The 18,215-nt window shown below is 44.6% G+C and overlaps 1 protein-coding gene across 5 annotated transcripts in view; it reads left to right on the top strand.

The window, feature by feature from the left end:
* The window catches only part of Brd1 (bromodomain containing 1), a 48,471-nt gene that overhangs the window by 12,794 nt on the left and 17,462 nt on the right, over nucleotides 1-18,215 (top strand). For 4 of the 5 annotated variants that reach the window (XR_014997969.2, XM_085678865.2, XM_085678863.2 and 1 more), the window contains exons 3-7: nucleotides 4,489-4,645; nucleotides 9,496-9,627; nucleotides 10,045-10,173; nucleotides 10,660-10,972; nucleotides 13,862-14,122. Coding sequence is in view for 4 of the 5 variants with exons in the window: in XM_085678865.2 (XP_085534991.2) it covers nucleotides 4,489-4,645; nucleotides 9,496-9,627; nucleotides 10,045-10,173; nucleotides 10,660-10,972; nucleotides 13,862-14,122 (992 nt within the window). In the remaining variant the exon portion in view is untranslated. The remainder of the gene's footprint in view (nucleotides 1-4,488; nucleotides 4,646-9,495; nucleotides 9,628-10,044; nucleotides 10,174-10,659; nucleotides 10,973-13,861; nucleotides 14,123-18,215) is intronic. The other variant, XM_048444911.3, reaches the window with a different exon arrangement.

The raw sequence follows: 18,215 nt of genomic DNA, 5'->3' as shown, positions 1-18,215 counted from the left end.
CCTGTGGCCTCACAGCCCCACGGTTACTTACTTGTGTTCTTGGTCCGGCTCCACAGCGTTGCTGAGTGCAGTAGAGTGGTAACTCATATAATATTTGGGGATTTCTGCTGACTGTCCCCATGACTTCATGGCTGGCCCCATTATATCAGTGTTCTATATGAATACTGGTAGGGACTACCTCATTATTCACATAGGGTTTTTTGTTTTAAATTTTATTTTATGTGCATTGGTGGGAACTCCTAGAACTGAAGTTATAGTTTTGAGCTGCCTTGTAGGTGCTGGGAACTGAACCCAGGTCCTTTGGAAAAGCAGCCAGTGCTCTAAACCATTGAACCATCTCTAGCCTGATTTTTGTTTCTTTTGAGACAAGGTCTCTACATAGCTCTGGCTGTTCTGTAATTAAAGGTGTGTAATACCACACTTGACTAATGTGAGAGGGGCCAGAGAGGCCCTGTCTCAAAACAACAATACCCCCACCCTGAAAAACAAAGGCAAAAATAGCTTAAGTATTTTGTGACTTTGCGAAGATTCAGGAGTTTTTGTTTTATATTGATATATTTTAAATCTCTCTCTCTCTCTCTCTCTCTCTCTTTTTAACAATTTAAAAGATTTATTTATTTGTTGTGAATACAGAGTTCTGTCTGCATGTATGTCTGCAGGCCAGACCAGGAGAAGGCACCAGATCTCATTATGGATGGTTGTGAACTCCCATGTGGTTGCTGGGAATTGAACTCAGGGAATTGAACTGTGGAAGAGTAGCCAGCAGTCTTAACCTTTAAGCCATCTCTCCAACCCCTGATACACTGTAAATCTTAATAGTATCTTTGTGAGCAATGTCTGAAAATAACTGTTTGGTTGGGCTTTCTGATCTTTGTACTCTTCATCCAGACACAGTTGCAGCCTTGCTGTTGAGCCGGCCAGAGGGGACTGACTGATGCCATACAACGTGCTCTGCTGTTTACCTAGAACTTTAAAAAACCAATCTCAGTGTGTATCCCAGCTGTTCTACAATTCATTCTGTAGACCATGCTGGCCTCGAACTCAGATCTGCCTGCTTCTGCCTCCTGAGTGCTGGGACTAAAGGGGTGTGCCACCATGCCTAGTGTCAATGTAGCTTTAAAAGACTAGTAATTTCCATAGATGACTATTAGTGTTAGAATGAGATTAATTTAGTTTAATTCTCTTGCTGTTTTCATTTTTACTTTTTGAGACAGTCTCTGTGTGCAGCCTGGGCTGATCTCAAACTCTCCATCCTTCTGCCTCAGAGTCTTGAGTGCTAGATGACAGGTTTCTTCCTGGTTTTTGCTTTTATTGACTAAGGTGCTAGAAATTCTGGTCACAGCTATGAGTAGACTGTATAAAAACTGCCTCGTTAGAAGTCTCAAGCTCGTTGTCATCAGCTGACTTCTACTTTAGGCCTAGAATTTTTCTAGCTAGTGGGCAAAACCTGCTTCTCCAAAAGTTAGGTATGTGAGTCACTTGCCATCTTCATTTTGCAAACATTCTCTTCAAACTTTTCAGCAAAAATGAGTCTACTGAGTTTTTCTCTTGCATCTTTTTTTTTGTTGTTTATTAGCTATATTCAGGAAGGCTTGAGGAACTCTTTGAGTGTATTCTTGCCAACATCTAAAGTTTTTAAATAGACTACAATTTCAAAAAGTTCACAGAACAGATGTGTGATTAATAAGTAAACACTCTAGTAACTACTTCGTGTCACATGAGACTGCTTATTGCAGCCCCTGCACAGTCCTTTCCATCAGCAGGGACTGAGTGCTCTCTGACTTGTAGGGCTTGCTTCAGAAGCTTTCTACTAGATAATCCTGCTTTACTTGTGCCTTTGATGGAGTACATGTATCAGTTTTAGTTATAAAAACTAAATAGACAAGATTGGGTACTCTATTAAGAAAAGTTTTTGAGCTCACAGTTTGGGGAGCTGAAAGTGCAAGATTGGGCATCACATCAATTTATTCTCTGGCTGAATCACATCAGAGCAATGGCATCATGGCAGGAGCATGTGTGGGAAGTAGAAATGACATGGTAAGATAGGAAGCCAAAGCACAGGGAGTGGCCAGCCTTAGGTCTCCCTTTTGGGTACCAGTATCACACCAGAGATCTGGGACAAATTATATCCAGAGTGGAGTAGCATCTCTTTCCTTCTAGGGGTCCATTTGGTCACTTCTCCTTCCAGATTCCTGTGTGCTGTGGGTCTCATGCCTGACTTGTTTGATGGCCTGTTAGTGGTGTGCCTTGGCCTGTTCTTCTCCCTTGTGCTTTCTCTGAATTAGTAGTTGGCCTCGGAGCTTAATGAGTGTGGGATGAAGTAGACATGCTTTTGACTGGGGTGGATTTTTATTTTTTAAATTTTCTTTTTTCTTTTTTTTAAAATTTTATTTATTTATTATGTATACAATATTCTGTCTGTGTGTATGTCTGCAGGCCAGAAGAGGGCACCAGACCTCCTTACAGATGGTTGTGAGCCACCATGTAGTTGCCGGGATTTGAACTCAGGACCTTTGGAAGAGCAGGCAATGCTCTTAACCACTGAGCCGTCTCTCAAGCCCAATTTTATTTTTTTTCTTGAGACAGGGTTTCTCTGTGTAGCTTTGGAGCCTGTCCTGGCACTCACTCAGTAGACCAGGCTGGCCTCGAATTCACAGAGATCCTCTCACCTGTATCACCCAAGTGCTAGTGCTAGGATTAAAGGTGTGCACCACCAATGCCTGGCCGGATTTTTTTTTAAAAATGAGATTGGAGTCTGTCTTTCTTTATTAAATTGCTAACCAGCATTTCTTTGGGGTTTTTAATTGTTAAAGAAAAATTCTTGTCCCTGAGCCGGATGGTGGTGGTGCACACACCTTTAATCCCAGCACTTGAAGGCAGAGTTCAAAGCCAGCCTGGTCTACAGAGTGCGTTCCAGGACAGCCAGGACTACACAGAGAAACCATCTTGAAAAACAACCGCCCTTTCCCCACCAAAAAAAATCTTGTATATGTACTGCCTCGTATGATGTTAAAATAACCCTAAGTGTAATGTTAAAGCCCTCTGTCCTTTACATGTTGCTGGAATTTATATAGTATACTATACAGAAGTTATGCCTCGGTCCAAGTAGTGAAAACAAAAACTACCCAGAAAAGCAACTTACGAAGTGACCAGGCCTGCCTGACCCATGGACATAGTTTCTTGTGGACTTTGGTACATCTTCAGGTGTCTGTCATTTGCCTTCTGTTGCGTTTGCTTTTCTGTCTTCATCAGAGTGTCTTTTGGTGGATTTATCATTGGAGATATGCTTTATGCATGGTCTTGGTGCCGGATCCACCCCTACTGAACATGCAGAGCTGCAGGGGGTAGTAGAGCTAGCAAAGCTCTGACAGGAGACTGCAGCCTCAGGATTTGCAGCTTTCTCAAGAGCAAGCCAGCTTTGCAGAGCTGGGTTTCTACCTGGTAGTGGGGGTGCTTAATTGTTCTTTAAAACTTAAATTTGATTCTTTTTAAAATTTTTTTAATTTTTTATTTATTTTATTATTTTTTTTTACGATTTATTTATTTATTATACATAAAACGTGCTGTAGGCATGTGTGCCTACATGTCAGAAGAGGGTACCAGATCTCATTATAGATAGTTATGAGCCACCATGTGGTTGCTGGGAATTGAACGAAGGTCCTCTGGAAGAGTAGCCAGTGCTCTTAACCTCTGACCCATCTTTCTAGCCCCCTTTATTTTTCATTTTTAAAGTGAACTTAGAAGCTTTTAATGTCAGTTCTAAAATTTTGTTGTGTAATGCATAATGAAGGAACACCTTGTGGCCTTTTGTAGTTTTGTATTGTTGAAATTGTGAGTTTGGTGGAGTTTGTTTTCTAATGCTCTTGTGAGGCTCACTGAGCTCTTCTTCGAAAGTAATGGTGGAAAGGAACAGAGAAGCTCTCTGGCCAGCCTTCAAAGCCTTGTTGGTTTAGCATCCCTGCTGCAGAGGTTTATACAGCTTTGTATTTCTAGTTCCCCAAGGATGAAGTGTCTCAGAAGATGGTTGTCGTTTACTAAGAACAGACTGTGTTCCCAGCCTGAGCTGGTGGGCTGCTCTGCTTCAGGTAGTTCTCTCTTCAGGACTGAGTGGGACCAGGTCTGGTAGTGCCACCTGTGAGAGCAAACTGTGACCTCAGAGTCCAGCCATGAGCATCTCAGCTGACAGTGGTCAACACTGCTCTGTCTGTGGGTAGATAGGACACCACACAGAGGACCAAAGTGTTGAAAGTTTGGTCAGATGTGTTTCTTTTTGGACATTTGACCTGATGACTATTTTGGTGGATGAAATCTCCAGATAGCTGAAGGTTATGAACTGTTTTCATAGAACAGGGCCATAGATACTATGTGTCAAGGCTCAGGGAGAGACCTGCAGTGTTACTAAAGTAACGTCCTGTCTAGTTTTCTAAATGCAAACACACTTAAAATATGCTTTTTCAAAGCTAAACTCTGAGTTTTTCCATGTTTTAGATTAAATAGGATTGCGAATCAGGTGGCCATTCAGCGGAAGAAGCAGTTTGTGGAGCGAGCCCACAGCTACTGGTTACTCAAAAGGCTGTCTAGGAATGGTGCTCCCCTGCTGCGGCGGCTCCAGTCCAGCCTGCAGTCCCAGAGAAACACGCAGCAGGTACGTGCACATTGCCCTCATCCACCTTTCAGTGTCACTTGCCTCCTAACACACTGATCAAACACTGTCCCCTCAGGTTGGATGTGGTGCTGACCCCTGACCCCTGGGATTTGAGCTGCTAAGCTGCAGAGTATGCAGGTAGCTCATGTATACGCAAGGTTTGACATGAGCTCAGTGTTGAGTTGTGCTTCCTTCCCTACTCTTGCATACGCTGATGGGTGTCTGCTCCATGTCTAAGACTGCCAGTTCCAGGGAGAGAAGGGACTTGCCAGAGAAGCTGGAGAGGGAGGCCTGATGACAACCTGGACCTGATGGGTGTATCTTTGTGCTGGGCCTTGAGTATATTGCATAAGGAGTAATTTAGTTAAAGACCATACTCTAATGGTTGGCTTAGCTTTGACCATAACAAGGAGGAGGAGAGGAGTTGAGGAGGTGACTAAATTTCTTTTAGTTTTCTTTTTATGTGCATTGGTATTTTGCTTACGTGTATGTCTGTGTGAGAGTGGTGGGTCATGGAGTTAGACAGTTGTGAGCTGCCATGTGGGTGGTGGGAATTGAACCTGGGTCCTCTGGAAGAGCAGTCAGTGCTTTTAACTACTGAGCCATCTCTTCAGCTCCCAAGGAAGTGACTCTTTAAAAGAAGAAATTTAAACAAACTTGTCCGTTATATTAGAGGTTATCTTAAAGAGGAAAGAATTATCTTCTGTGGATGTCACACATACGGTTCCTCTCTACATTGCCCAAATGTACATGTCTGGTGGCCTCTACTGCTACTCAGGGAGGGGCTAATCTTTATATCTGTAAAATATCAGCCAGCTTTAATGGAAGTTAAGTTTGTAGAATCCTGTTGAGTCCCCAAGGCTGTCACAGGTACAGCTGTGGAACGAGGTTAGGGCTGTCATTTTGTACCCTGGCTGTCAGATGAACTGTGGTACCGGAGCCCTGCTGTGTGAATTAGACACCCGTCTCTGCAAGTGGCTAAGTGTCATTCTTCTGGGGTCTAAGAACTTGCCGAACTGTAGGTCTGATCTGAGTGGAAGGGGCAATCCAGGGCCTCCCAAGGGTCAGGTCTTCTCTGTTACATTCTGTAGACCAACTGTGTCTATTCATTGGGGACACTTGCCTTCTTGGAGACTACTGGGTTTTCTGAAGCCACCCCATCTGAGGACTATCATGGGACCACCAAGTTTTGAAGTGCCTAACACATTGAGACTGTTTTGGTTGTTGAGTGAATCAACCATGTTCTTTACCTCACTTGTTGAGATGCTGCTGTTCTCTCAGAGCACAGCTCCATTGGCGGTTCCCAGCATGTCTACTTGTCCTGGGTACCAGAGGGGAAAAAGGTCTTAGGGATATTAGTCATGAAGTGGGGGAGTGTTTATCAAAACTGGGCACTGCTTTTGATCTTTGCTTATGTGATGGTAACAGTGTTGGAAATAAGATGTGGAGAGACGTGGAGATCCAGACATCATGTCTTGTCTTGAGCTAGAGGATACTCTCTAAATAAGCTAACCATGAACCACAGAAGAGGAGTGTTTTTTTTTTTTGATAGATTGTTAATAAGAATGAAATGCCATCAATACAGTAGTGGGACATACAACTGTTGGGTTCTTCTTTGTTGTATACATGGGAGCTTATAACAAAAAACATGGGTTGCCAGAAGGCCTGTGGATGACTTGTATAGAGAGATGGAGGAAGAAAGGGTTATAGGAAGAAAGAGAAGGAGTGTGATAAGAAAGACAGCCCTCCAGAGGGTCATACCATGTACTCCAGAAAAGCTGTCCAGTGCTGGACTCATTAGACTCCTCTTTTTAGAGGCAGGTCTGTGAAGAAGAGTATTTGCTGCCAGCTTTCCCTTTGTGCAGAGGAGATTGAGGCCATCAGAGACGGGAAGCAGACAATTTGTTAATACAAGTCACGTGGTGTTCCTGGGCTAGGGCATTCTAGAATCACCAAAAAGGGAAGTAGAAGGCATTACCCATGGCAGAAGGGCCTGCTGTGCAGTGTTGGATCAGGTAGGACATGATGCCGAAGGCTGTAAACTGTACCCACATTGTCCTAGTGATGAAGGCTTGATGTGTCTTTTTTTTTTTTTAAATGGCCTGAACCTTGCCATTGGAGCAAAGCACAGGCTCCATCTTAGCCCTTGGTAAATTTTTAACTAGAAATATGTGATGTTGGAATTTGATTTCCTTTTGGTTTTGGTTGTCTGTGCTCAGTCAGACTTTGGGAGAAGACTGTTAGACAGACCTCTTCTCCACCATGGCTGACATTTTGGACGATGGGATTGAGGGACAGTAGAACAGGATGAGCCACTCTGAGAGACGATATCACTGAGTTCGTGGTGCTCTACCTGAGACTACCAGTGTTGCTATTAGAGAGGCTTCCCTAGATGTGTGCAGAAAAGACACACTGGTCTGGTAGAAAAGACAAGCTCTGATCTTGTGCCATCTGCTGAAGCGGTGCTATGGTAGGAGGTAGTTTAGGATGGCTCTTGAGGGTGCTCAAACAGTTTCTGGGTTTTTTGTTTTGTTATGTTTTGTTTCCTCTTTTCCTGCCCCATTAACTCCTTGGGGCCTCTACTTCCACCATCCTGCTCATAACATCCTGTAGGTCTGGGACTCTGACAAGTCTGACTTGGCTAAACCTAGCTGCCCCGTGCTTCACAGATGAGCTGACTTGTCCCCCCAGTATGGTGGGTGTTGGCCTGACTGCTGAACTGGTCCTTGTTATAGGGTTGGGACTGGTCATCTTCCCTCATCTTGGTACCTGGATCTTGGTGTGAGTTGGGAATGGACACACTGGAGTGCACATGTTTCTTCTTGGCAATGGGTGACCACTTCTGAACTTCCCCTTTTCAGAAACTACTCTACTTCTAACCTCCTGTCATTGACTTCTCTATAGAAAAATAGACTTCCGCAGAGCAGCGTCAAGCAAGCTGGGTTTTTTTAGATGAGTGATATGTATACAGGATCAATTTTTCATGACCCTGTAGTATGCTGGAGTACAGGTACCTTGTAAGATTAAAACCAATCCATGAAAAAAAAAACCCACTGCATTTTGCTTGTCCTTAAATATACAAGCATAGGTCTATCCATAATCTGGAGATTTCCTTTGCTTCACAGGGTGGCCAGGCCAAATGTCCTTTTGGTTACTTAAAGTCTGTTTCCAACTAGTAGTCAAGAAGTTGCGTGGATGTTGTTAGGCTATTTGCTTTCTTTTTTTGTTTGTTTTGGGGCAGGGTTGACTAGGAACTTGTTGTGTCGAATAGGCTGGCCTTGAACTCACAGCACTCTGCTTGTGCCTGCTTCTGTCTTCTGAGAGTTGAAATTAAGGGTATGCACTGTCACACCTGGTGGCATTTGGTTTTTGATTCACCTTTCCATGTATTTACCGACTTTGTGTATACATGGATGATATTGTCGTCAACCCCAGCTAAATGCTTAAAAAATTTCAGTAATACCAGGTATACCCTGCAGTTCTTCACTGCTGTGGGCTCTTAAGTATGTGGGTGGAGACAGATCATACTCCAACCATCCTGTGCCGTTGCTTTCATACCATGACGGGTGGCTCTCCATACAGTTTGGGTGTTAACACTGTCCAGATACCCTACGTCCTTGACCAGTGTGCTGGTAGCCTGGGTTACAGAGTCTGCTGTGGTGCCCTCAGAGGATGGGCCATAAAAAGCAAAGCCATCTAGAGAGAGAAGGGTCTCTCTCATGTCTGTGGCCTGTACCTTGCAGCTGTGTGGAATCACTTTGTTTCTGGCTGGCAGATGTGAATACTTCTGGGTTGCTGTCCAGCAGCAGTGCAGAAGGACAGACTTCTGGAGTAGGCCATTCTCCACCTTTTATCCTGGGGTCAGACAGGAGGTAGTCTCATATTCATAGAGCAGAGAGTAGAGTATTAGTTTTGGATAATGACCTAGTGCATGAGGATCAGGGGTCTTGGACAGGCTCACTCTGGGGTGGCAGAAAGGGGAGTATGGGTAGCCTGAAAATGAGATCTGGATTGGGGAGCAGAGCTCTGGGGATCTTGGTTGAACAAGAAGCTTGGGATACTGAGAATATGTGGCATGTTGACTTTCCTGGAAAGTGGCTGGAAAACCTTTATAAATAGGGCTCTGATCTTGCTTGGGGTTCCTTGATTGCTATTAAGGGATGTGTGCTTTCTCTGTGGCAGTGGCTCTTGTTTCTGTAAGGGTACCTTTTGGACACTCTGGCCTTGAGGGCTCTACTAGGTCCCTGGACTATTGTGGGCTGTTTTGGCTTCTTACCCTACTTAGAAGTCTGAGCAGCTCCAGCATTGACTTCTGTGTATCAGACTGCTTTCCTACTACTGTGTCTCCTGTCTTTTCAGTGCTGCATTTGGGTTTTGATGACTTGGGTAGAGGGGCTGTGCTGGTTGCTAACTAAGTTAGGACAAGGTCAGGACATGTTCTGTCTGGTATTCTGCTCTGTCACCTGAGAAGACAGGTGTGATTGGTGACTGCAGTGCCCATCCTTGTCTCTAAGGGGTTAGAAGTGATCCCTACACCTTACCTGCTGAGCCCAGAACTGAGCCTGTGTAATATTCCATTGCTAGTCAGGATAGTTCAGCCTTGTGTTGTATATCTCCTTTCTTGTGCTCCCTCCAACACCCCCTTTCCCTGGAGATCAAGCCAAGAATCCCTGGTGCCATGGACCATATTGGACCCTTTTGTACCTTAGTTACAGCACATTCACAGGGACTCTTGAAAGAGAATAGGCCTCAAGTAACCATTTTAGTCTTAACCTGTGTGAACTTTTTAGACCCCTGGTGGGAAGAATATCTAGGTTTGACTGATGGGAAGTTTTATTTAATCTTCTTAGAGAGAAAATGACGAAGAGATGAAAGCTGCCAAAGAGAAGCTAAAGTACTGGCAGCGGCTGCGACATGATCTAGAACGTGCACGCCTGCTAATTGAGCTGCTGCGCAAGCGGGAGAAACTCAAACGTGAGCAGGTAAGGCCTTTGGGTTCTGCCAGCCTCCGGGGCTGGCTCTGGATGAACCTCTTGCTGACGTGGAATGTTCCTGGAGATGCTCTAGAGTGACCCTGTGTACCTGCTAACTCTGTACTGCTGTCCCTGCCCCACAGCACATCCCTATCCTAAGATGGTCCTATGGTATCTTTGTGGTACCATTTTTGGGTGGCTACCCCTAAATCTGCAAGGGCTTTAAAGGAAACCTCTGCCTTGGAAGAAGCACATGTCCTTGCACAGAGACAGTCGCTTTGGGGTAGGGTGGTGGCCTGCATGTAGGCTGCTCTGTGCTGATGGTTGGGGTGTTGCTTCTGTGGCTGTGCAATATGTGAGGTGCCATGGTCTCCAAGAGAGGTGTATCCACAATCATTTTGAGACAGTGTGTGCTCTTGTTGCCAGGTGAAGGTGGAGCAGATGGCTATGGAGCTCCGATTGACACCACTGACTGTGCTGCTACGTTCAGTCCTGGAACAGCTTCAGGAGAAGGATCCTGCAAAAATCTTTGCCCAGCCCGTGAGTCTAAAGGAGGTACGTATTGCTGTGGCTCACTGTTCTGTCTCATGTGTGATTCAAGATCTATACTGCTGTTTAATTAGTAAGCATGTAACTGGGAAAGAGGTTGCTTGAATTCTTAACTTGCATTATTATTTAATGAATGCATTGTTTAATATTTAATGGATAATATTTTAATTGTAAAAGATCATGTTTCATTGTAAAGCATTGAAAGTGCTTAGGTGAAAACTTAAGGTGAAAACTTAGGTGAAAACTTACTCAGAACTTAGCTATGGTGATGTTAGTTCTGCTGGTACTCCACTTGATGTACTTGGAGTTCAAAGAACTGGATTGGGAAGGTTCCTGCAAAAATTGGGCTAGGTTTGGATTGGCATAGTGTTGCTATGTGAAATTAGTCTGGGGTGGGGGGCGGCTGTGTGTATAAGGTATGATTGGTATAGATGGCATGCACTGTGTTTTGATTTTCCTTTGGTTTGTGTTTATTTTTCTCTCTAAAATTAGGTACCAGATTATTTGGATCACATTAAACACCCCATGGACTTTGCCACAATGAGGAAAAGGCTAGAAGCTCAAGGGTATAAAAACCTCCATGCGTTTGAGGAGGATTTTAATCTCATTGTAGATAACTGCATGAAGTACAATGCCAAGGACACCGTGTTTTATAGAGCTGCAGTGAGGCTGCGAGATCAGGGAGGTGTTGTTTTGAGGCAGGCCCGGCGTGAGGTGGACAGCATTGGCCTGGAAGAGGCCTCGGGAATGCATCTGCCTGAGCGACCTGTTGCAGCCCCTCGGCGGCCTTTCTCTTGGGAAGAAGGTAAGAATCCAGCACTGCATCCAGGAAGATGGCGGGTGCATTTCCCCTCAGACTATAGAGTTAAGATTCCACTATACGGCCAGCATAAATGCTACTGAGGGTGCTCTTTTGTTTCCTGTCTCCATGTGTGTTATATACACAGCACATCTCTCTTGGGCCTTGCCACATTTCACATACCCACTGCAAAGAAACAGATGTCTAGTTGAGTCCAGATGTAGATGATGCGATCTATGAAGACAAGATAGTTGAGGATTCATACCCGAAGGCCTGACCTTGCTTCTGAGGAGGTCTCACAGTGAGAAGGCGCTATTGGTAGTTGTGTTTCAGCTGAGAGGAATAAAAGCAGGAGCTAACATTGGCTTTGCCTCCGACCCTTTTTCTTGGATGCTTGCTGGTGTTCATAGAGAGCCCAGCCTTGGCCTGTCTTCAGTGCTTGACCTAACCCTCCAGGACTCCAGCTTGTACTTTGGGCTCCACTAGGCACATGCTGTTGTGTTGCTCATCAAGCAGGGTGGGCGTTTTTGTTTTTGAGACAAGGTCTTACTGGGTAGCTTTAGCTGGCTAGGAACTCAATATGTGTATCAGACTGACTTTGGGGTTAAAAATATATACTACCACATCTGGCCTTCAATCAGTTCTTGTAAACTTTTTGCCCTTTAATTGTTTATTCAGTAGGTAAATGTCCATATGGATTGGTGGTCCACCCTGGAGCATGAATTTTTCCTGTATTTAAAATTGTTAACCAAAGCCTGAAGTCCTGTGTTCCTATTTTGACCTCCTTTTTCTTCTTTTATTCCCTGTCCAGGAAGATGATGGGATTTTACTGACTGTTTTCCCTGTACTTTTCCTTCTTTATGTCCAGCTGGTTACTGTGTCCTGATTCTGATTCTGCTTTTGCTTTTCCACTGGGCCTTCAAAGGTCCCCTGACTTCTGGCCTCCTATGTGTCTGGCCTGGAGAGACTGTTTGGCAGTACTTAGGCCCCCATGGGACATACAGGATAGATAGAATTCCAGATAGTATGTAGTGGTACACATCTGTAGTCACAGCACTCAGGAAGCTAGAGTAGGTTTGCCACAAGCTCAAGGCCAGTCTGGACTGTGGTGATTTCCAGGCTAGCATGAGTTGCCTCCTAAAACCCTGTCTAAAAAACAAAACTGGTCCAAAAAGTATAATTAGAAAATGATTACATGCAGACTGGAATCTGTGATTTTGCATTTCTAGCATGCACAAAACTGGGCATGGTGGTACAAGGATTAGAATTTCAAGATCATCTTATCTACGTAGTGAATTAAGGCTAGCCTGGGTTACATGAGGCTTTGTCTTGGAAAAATAGACATACACACACACATACAGAGGTAACAGATCTCTGCAGCCTAGCTAGGTCCAGTATGCTAGATCTGATAGCCCCCAGGATTATAGAGTGACCCTCACTCCTTTACATACATCCGTGTTCTGTTCTCCAGGCTGTGTGGGAGGCAAGGCTGGTGCTCTAGCCTCTTCTGTCTTTTGTGGATTCTGGGAATGTGATTGAGCTCTGGGTGGTGTTGGCTGTCCTTAGAAACAGAGGAGCCTGTGACATGTGGGAGTCTTTGACCCCACAGCTTCTAATTTCCATGTTCTCTAGATGGACAGTGTTTGGAGACCTCAAAGTTGGCACTTTCAGGAAACTGACTCTGTCATTGCTTAATAAATTTCTATGTCAGGCTTGTTGTCAAAGAGGAAAGTAATGGAAAGTACAAATCTCTTTCTTCCTCAGTGATTGGAGTAGAAAGAAAGGGTGATCCATGGTAAGGCCAGCTCTGGGTACCTTTGCCACTATCCTGAGCCCTACTATAATGAAGATACTGGTCCTATTGAAAAAGAAGTAGACAAACTGGTTATGGTAGTTCATGACCGAAATTGTAGTACTCAGGAAGTTGAGGAAGGAGGATTGTAAGTTTGAACAGCCTGGGCTACATAGTGAGACCTTGTCTCAACAACCAAAGAACAGAAAGAAATGAACCTTGAAAAGCTAGGACATTACCTTGTTATTTTTTTTTTAAATTTATTTTTGGTGTTTCAGATTAAAAAAAATTGTTTACTTGAATGTATTTGAGGCATTAACTTTGAGATTTTGCTAGAAATAGTGTAACTATAAGTCTTGAGTCAGTGCATTGGAGGATTTGTTCATGTTCCCATGCTAATTAGTGTTCTTGTAGACAGGGCACTTGAGCTGGACTTGGTTCCTGGACCAGCTACCCGGTCTGGGCAGATCTCCTGTGCTGCTTTTGGTTTTATCTTCACAAAGTTTAAAGAATTTCTTTGGCCATTTTACTGGTTTAAGTTTTGAGGACTTCTGTAGTCAGTGTTGGTAGAATTTGGGAAGACCTGTGGACTTTGCAGCCTAGTGTCCATGGACAGTAACTCATATGCAAGTACTCCAGCTAGGATGACCTTGGTGATAATTGAAACAGTTTACATCAGCATGTTTGCACACTGTCTCTTCTGTTGGCAGTCCATCTTTCTGTGCTGGGGGGGGGGGTCTCGTGCATTTCTGGTGGTCTTTGTACTCCTTACTTGGAATGGGTTGTCTACACAGCAGAACTGAGTTGAGTCCTGTTGCAGGAGAGGCCACATAAGTTACCTGTATATCCTCTGCTGTGGTTACACTATTTCTTTGTGTCCTAGCTGACTGGAGGAGAAATTCTCTTTTAGGAGTCTTTTTTTTTTTCTCCTTGTGGCAACAGCCTCCTTACGGGTTCAGAATGAGGGTTCAGAGTCTGTGTGTGACATCAAATGTGAAGCTGGAGCTTTGGCTATGGGCAGACTAAGGATAGTTGAGAACAATGTGTTATTCTTAGAGGTACCCAAGGATCAGGTGACTGATGATGTCTGTTCTTTGGTTCAGTGGACAGGTTGCTGGACCCAGCCAACAGGGCTCACATGGGCTTGGAGGAGCAGCTGAGAGAGCTACTGGACAAGTTGGACCTCACCTGCTCCATGAAGTCCAGCGGCTCACGGAGTAAACGGGCAAAGCTGCTCAAAAAAGAGATTGCTCTTCTCCGAAACAAGCTGAGCCAGCAGCACAGCCAGTCCCCATCCATAGGGGCAGGTACAGGAGGCTTTGAAGATGATGCTGCTCCACTGGGGCCAGACACAGGGGAGGAAGGTAAGCATGATGGGGTGGGAGGGCTACACCTGTGGACAAGGTGCCTCTTGTCAGGCTGAGGGATGCTCTGTAGTAACCATGACTTTGTAAGTTTTGAAGGTCACAGAACTCTGATCACTGGCTATTCCTTCCAGGTTTTTGTTGCTCTCTGAAAGGATGTTCTGGTAGGTGCTGTCTGTGCTGTATTTTAGCACTTAGTTTATAAAGCTTAAGGCATGGAATGAGATTTTCCTCAACTTGAGCCTGAAAGACTTTTAAAAGGATAGTTTAGATCTGATACTGTGTTGAAGATGGTAGGAATAAGAAATGTCTTTGTTGTGGTTTGTAAATGGAGGCAGAGTATTGGATAATTAGACAGCCTAACTTTGTTTTTACTTTGTGTGTGTAGGTCAGAGGACACTAGTGTGAGCAGGTTCTCTCCTGGCAGCTAACAGGATCAGGGGATAGAACTCAGGTATCAGGCCTTGTGAACACCTATACTCCTAAGCTGTCTTGCTGAAGTCGTTTAGAAAATAGTGTTTCCAGAATACATTTGATCCTTGGGCTTTGGGCTGTTAGGGGTGGGAAGGAGACTGAGGTACTTCTTGGCACAGGCCTACTCCCAGACTCATCCTCAGCAGCCTGAGACCTTCCTTTAAGTTACCTTCAGTGGACACCATCTTGTCCCAGCAGCATTGAGTGACATCTGGGGAAAGAACCAGGCAGGTGGGATGTTAGGATGAGGTGGAAGGAGATACAGGAGAGATTCATCTGCCCAATGGGGTACCTGCTTGCTAAGAAGGCCATTGTGTGTGGGCCTTTGTGTGTGTGTGTGTGTGGGGGGGAATGTGTGTGCGTGTACGTGTGTGCACATCTAGTTGGGGAGAGTTTAGAGAATCCTAACACCCTTTTAATTCACCTGCCTCACAGCCACCACATCTTAGTTCCATGAAATGGGAAGAAGAATAAGACCTTCCCTGTGCCTCTGTTGTTAGCAGTTTGGCTTCTGATCTCCCTGTGTATTTTTCCTGCCTCATCTAAATAGGAATAGAAAAACATTAAACAAGACAGATGGAGAGATGGCTCAGCTATTAAGAGCACCTTACTTGGTTGCTCTTCCAGAGGTCCTGAGTTCACTTCCCAGCAGCCACATGATGGCTCACAACCATCTGTGATGAGATCTGATGCCCTCTTCTGACCTGCAGGTGTACATGTGGGCATAACACTGAATACATAATAATAAATAAATATATCTTTAACAAAACTAACAAAAAGCCCAACAGAAACCAAGACAGATGCAATTGTAGTTTGCATTTTGATCTGTATTACTGTCTGCATCAGTAGATGTGGCTCTGACCTGCTCCTTGTAATGACATAGTTTCAGTATGTTTGTACCAAGTTTCATTTTGTCTTGACAATCTTGTAGTGTACTCACCCTTTCTCTGGTTGCTTCTTTTATATGGTTGTGTTTGGCAGCCAACCGAATGCTGGCTAATGTCCCTGAGTTTTCCTGGCCGTAGAATTTACTTTCAGTGTGTCCAATTGTAAATTTCACATATAACCTTTGCCTTACCATTAGGTAACAGGTTTGCTGGGTCCACACAGTAAAGGTTTTAGTCTTCAGTGTGTGACACATTTTCCTCATATTTTCTGAAAGGTTTATCACCAGCACATGCCAATCCTCTGCCTCTGTTGGAGGATCTATGCTTTTTTAAAGGTACCATTTGTTCATGGGACCTTTGACAGACAGGTGCGTATGAGATAACGCTGTTCTTCGCACTCTGGGCGAGTCACAGATAGTGCCATTGCCTGGTTCCCTTGGTAGCCCTTTGCAGGCTCCACTTCCCACTGCTAGAACTGGCTGAGGAAGACCCAGTGGTCCAGCCATTCAGTGATCTGTACATTATTTGTTCTGAATAGTCATCTAGGGAGAAAGATTGTTGGCAAGACAGCTCACTGATAATACAGTGGCTTGCTTTTGAAAGAGAAACCTGACCTCTCCTTACAGCTGTGTGCAGGATTTCATTTTTCTCCCTCAAAAGTTCCCTCATTGGTGCTGGTTTTACAGGACTAAGGGTCTTATTTTTACTTCAAGTTTCTCAACTCAGAGGAAGAGCCAGCAGTGCCATTGAAGACCAGATCTGGTGCTTTGTACTATTGGGGGCCTCTAGAGGAGGCATATTAGTGATTGCTGAAGCAAATGCCTAGAATTGCTTTGGCCTGTGTTTAAAACTCAAAGAAAGAGCATTTTTCTTTTAGCCGAGAGGAAAGATGAATGGAGAAGGAAGCAGCCTGACAGTCCTTTATGAGGCAGAGCTGTGAAGGTGGTCCCCTGAAAGAGACTGAGTTTCAGATAGACAACAGGGAGAATAAATATTGCTGTGGACAACAGAAGCAGAAATATGAAATTGTCCCATGTGCCTTGGGATAGAACCCCAAAGTCAAAATACTATATAGTTCAGCGCATTCTTCTCAAAGGGAGTGTTATGGTTGGGCACAGTCATAAATGCCTTTATTTTCAGGCCTCAAGAGGCAGAGGCAGGTAGAACTCTATAAATAATTTAGAGGTCAACGTGGTCTACATAACATGTTCCAGACCACATAGGGCCCTGAAACCTTGTGACCAATTAGAAAGAGAAAAATCTGTTATTTTTAGAGAATGACCGTAGATTTTTTCACACTTAGGAAGGCATTCCTTAATGTAAAATAAACAGTCTCGCGCTTAAATTGTAATTAAACAACACTTTTGTGTTTTGTGACATTTAGGTTGTTTACATTAAAGGAAACATTAGCAGTATAGCTGTTGGGAGCCAAGCCCAAAAAGCCAACATCTGAGGAAGGAAATAGGTCCTGGTTGGCTTGGGCAGTTGATGTGCTCTGCTTGCTAGTACAAGGGGCAGGCTGTTTGTTAGAAGACCTTCCATCCTGACCTTGAGGTTGAAGAGTTCCAGCCAGTTGAATGCTGAGGGGCACATGGGGTCATGATAAGCCCGTGGGACAAGCTTGAGCTCATAGACCTTTATATTTATTGGAATTTAGTGGGCTCACTAGGAGCGTTGGGGAGACCAAAGTCTATGTGCTGGTGAATGGGGCTTACACCTTGCCTATGGCTAAGGTGTGGGGTGTGTTTTTTGTTGAAGACTCTGGTCCAGATCAGTACCCTAAATAGGGCATCACTGCTTACAGCTAGTTATGTGCTGTTCCTGCTGTGTATACCTCATGTACATTCAGCATTGAACTCAGTGTAAACTCTGCTCCTTCAGGGCTGGCAGAGGAAGGGAGCAGGAGGTAGATTGCTGGTGGGGATAGTGCAGTTTCCAGCCATTTGTTGGAATGTCTCCATATACTCTGCTGTGGTATTCGGAGTTGTCTGTGTCTTTGGTGGAAGCAGTCAGTGGGCTTGGTGGCCTTGTATGTAGAGAATCATGGTCCCACAGGGACTTGCTAGCTGGTCCTGAGTAGATATCTGTGATCAGCATGTGAGAAAGGTGAGCAGCTTTTGCCTTGCTGCTGTCTGCTGTTAGTTCTGGCTGGGGATTTTTTGAGTACTGACATTCATACTCATGTTTGAGTTGTGAGGTGTTGATTCTGAAAGTTAATGGAACATGTAGTTAAGCAACATCCATTTGTTAGCAGACGGTGAGGTTTTGAAAATGAAAATGTTTTGCATTTGTATATTGACTGCCATTGAGATTTCTGCCTGAGGCACCCGATGGCAGTGCTGGCTGTGGTGCTGGCCCTGCCCGGTGTGCTGCTGTGAAGGTTCACTTATCAAGGAACCTATCAGTCTCAGGTGTTGTTAGTTCTCAGCGTGGTGAGGGGACTGAGGATCACAGAGTTTTAGTGGTCCACGTGACCCCATGGCTACTGGAAATCATGTTTCACTTAGGTCTCTGTGTAGCCTCCTGTATCTAGTGTGTGTCAGTCAACTATGTAGCAGTGGTTGGGAACCTGGACAGCTACTCACGGCCTGCCTGCCACAGAGCAGGGAGAACAGCTTGAGTGTGGAGGGGACCACAAATCATGCAGTTCTTGCAGGCAGGCAACTTTTGATTTAGACATTGGTTGGGAATCATGGAATGTGGTGGAGGCCTTGTGCTCAAGGGCCGGCATG

This window comes from Myodes glareolus, chromosome 19 (assembly GCF_982192425.1).
Source record: "Myodes glareolus chromosome 19, mMyoGla1.1, whole genome shotgun sequence".
Lineage (NCBI taxonomy): Eukaryota > Metazoa > Chordata > Mammalia > Rodentia > Cricetidae > Myodes > Myodes glareolus.
This window is presented reverse-complemented; position numbering and strand designations above follow the sequence as displayed.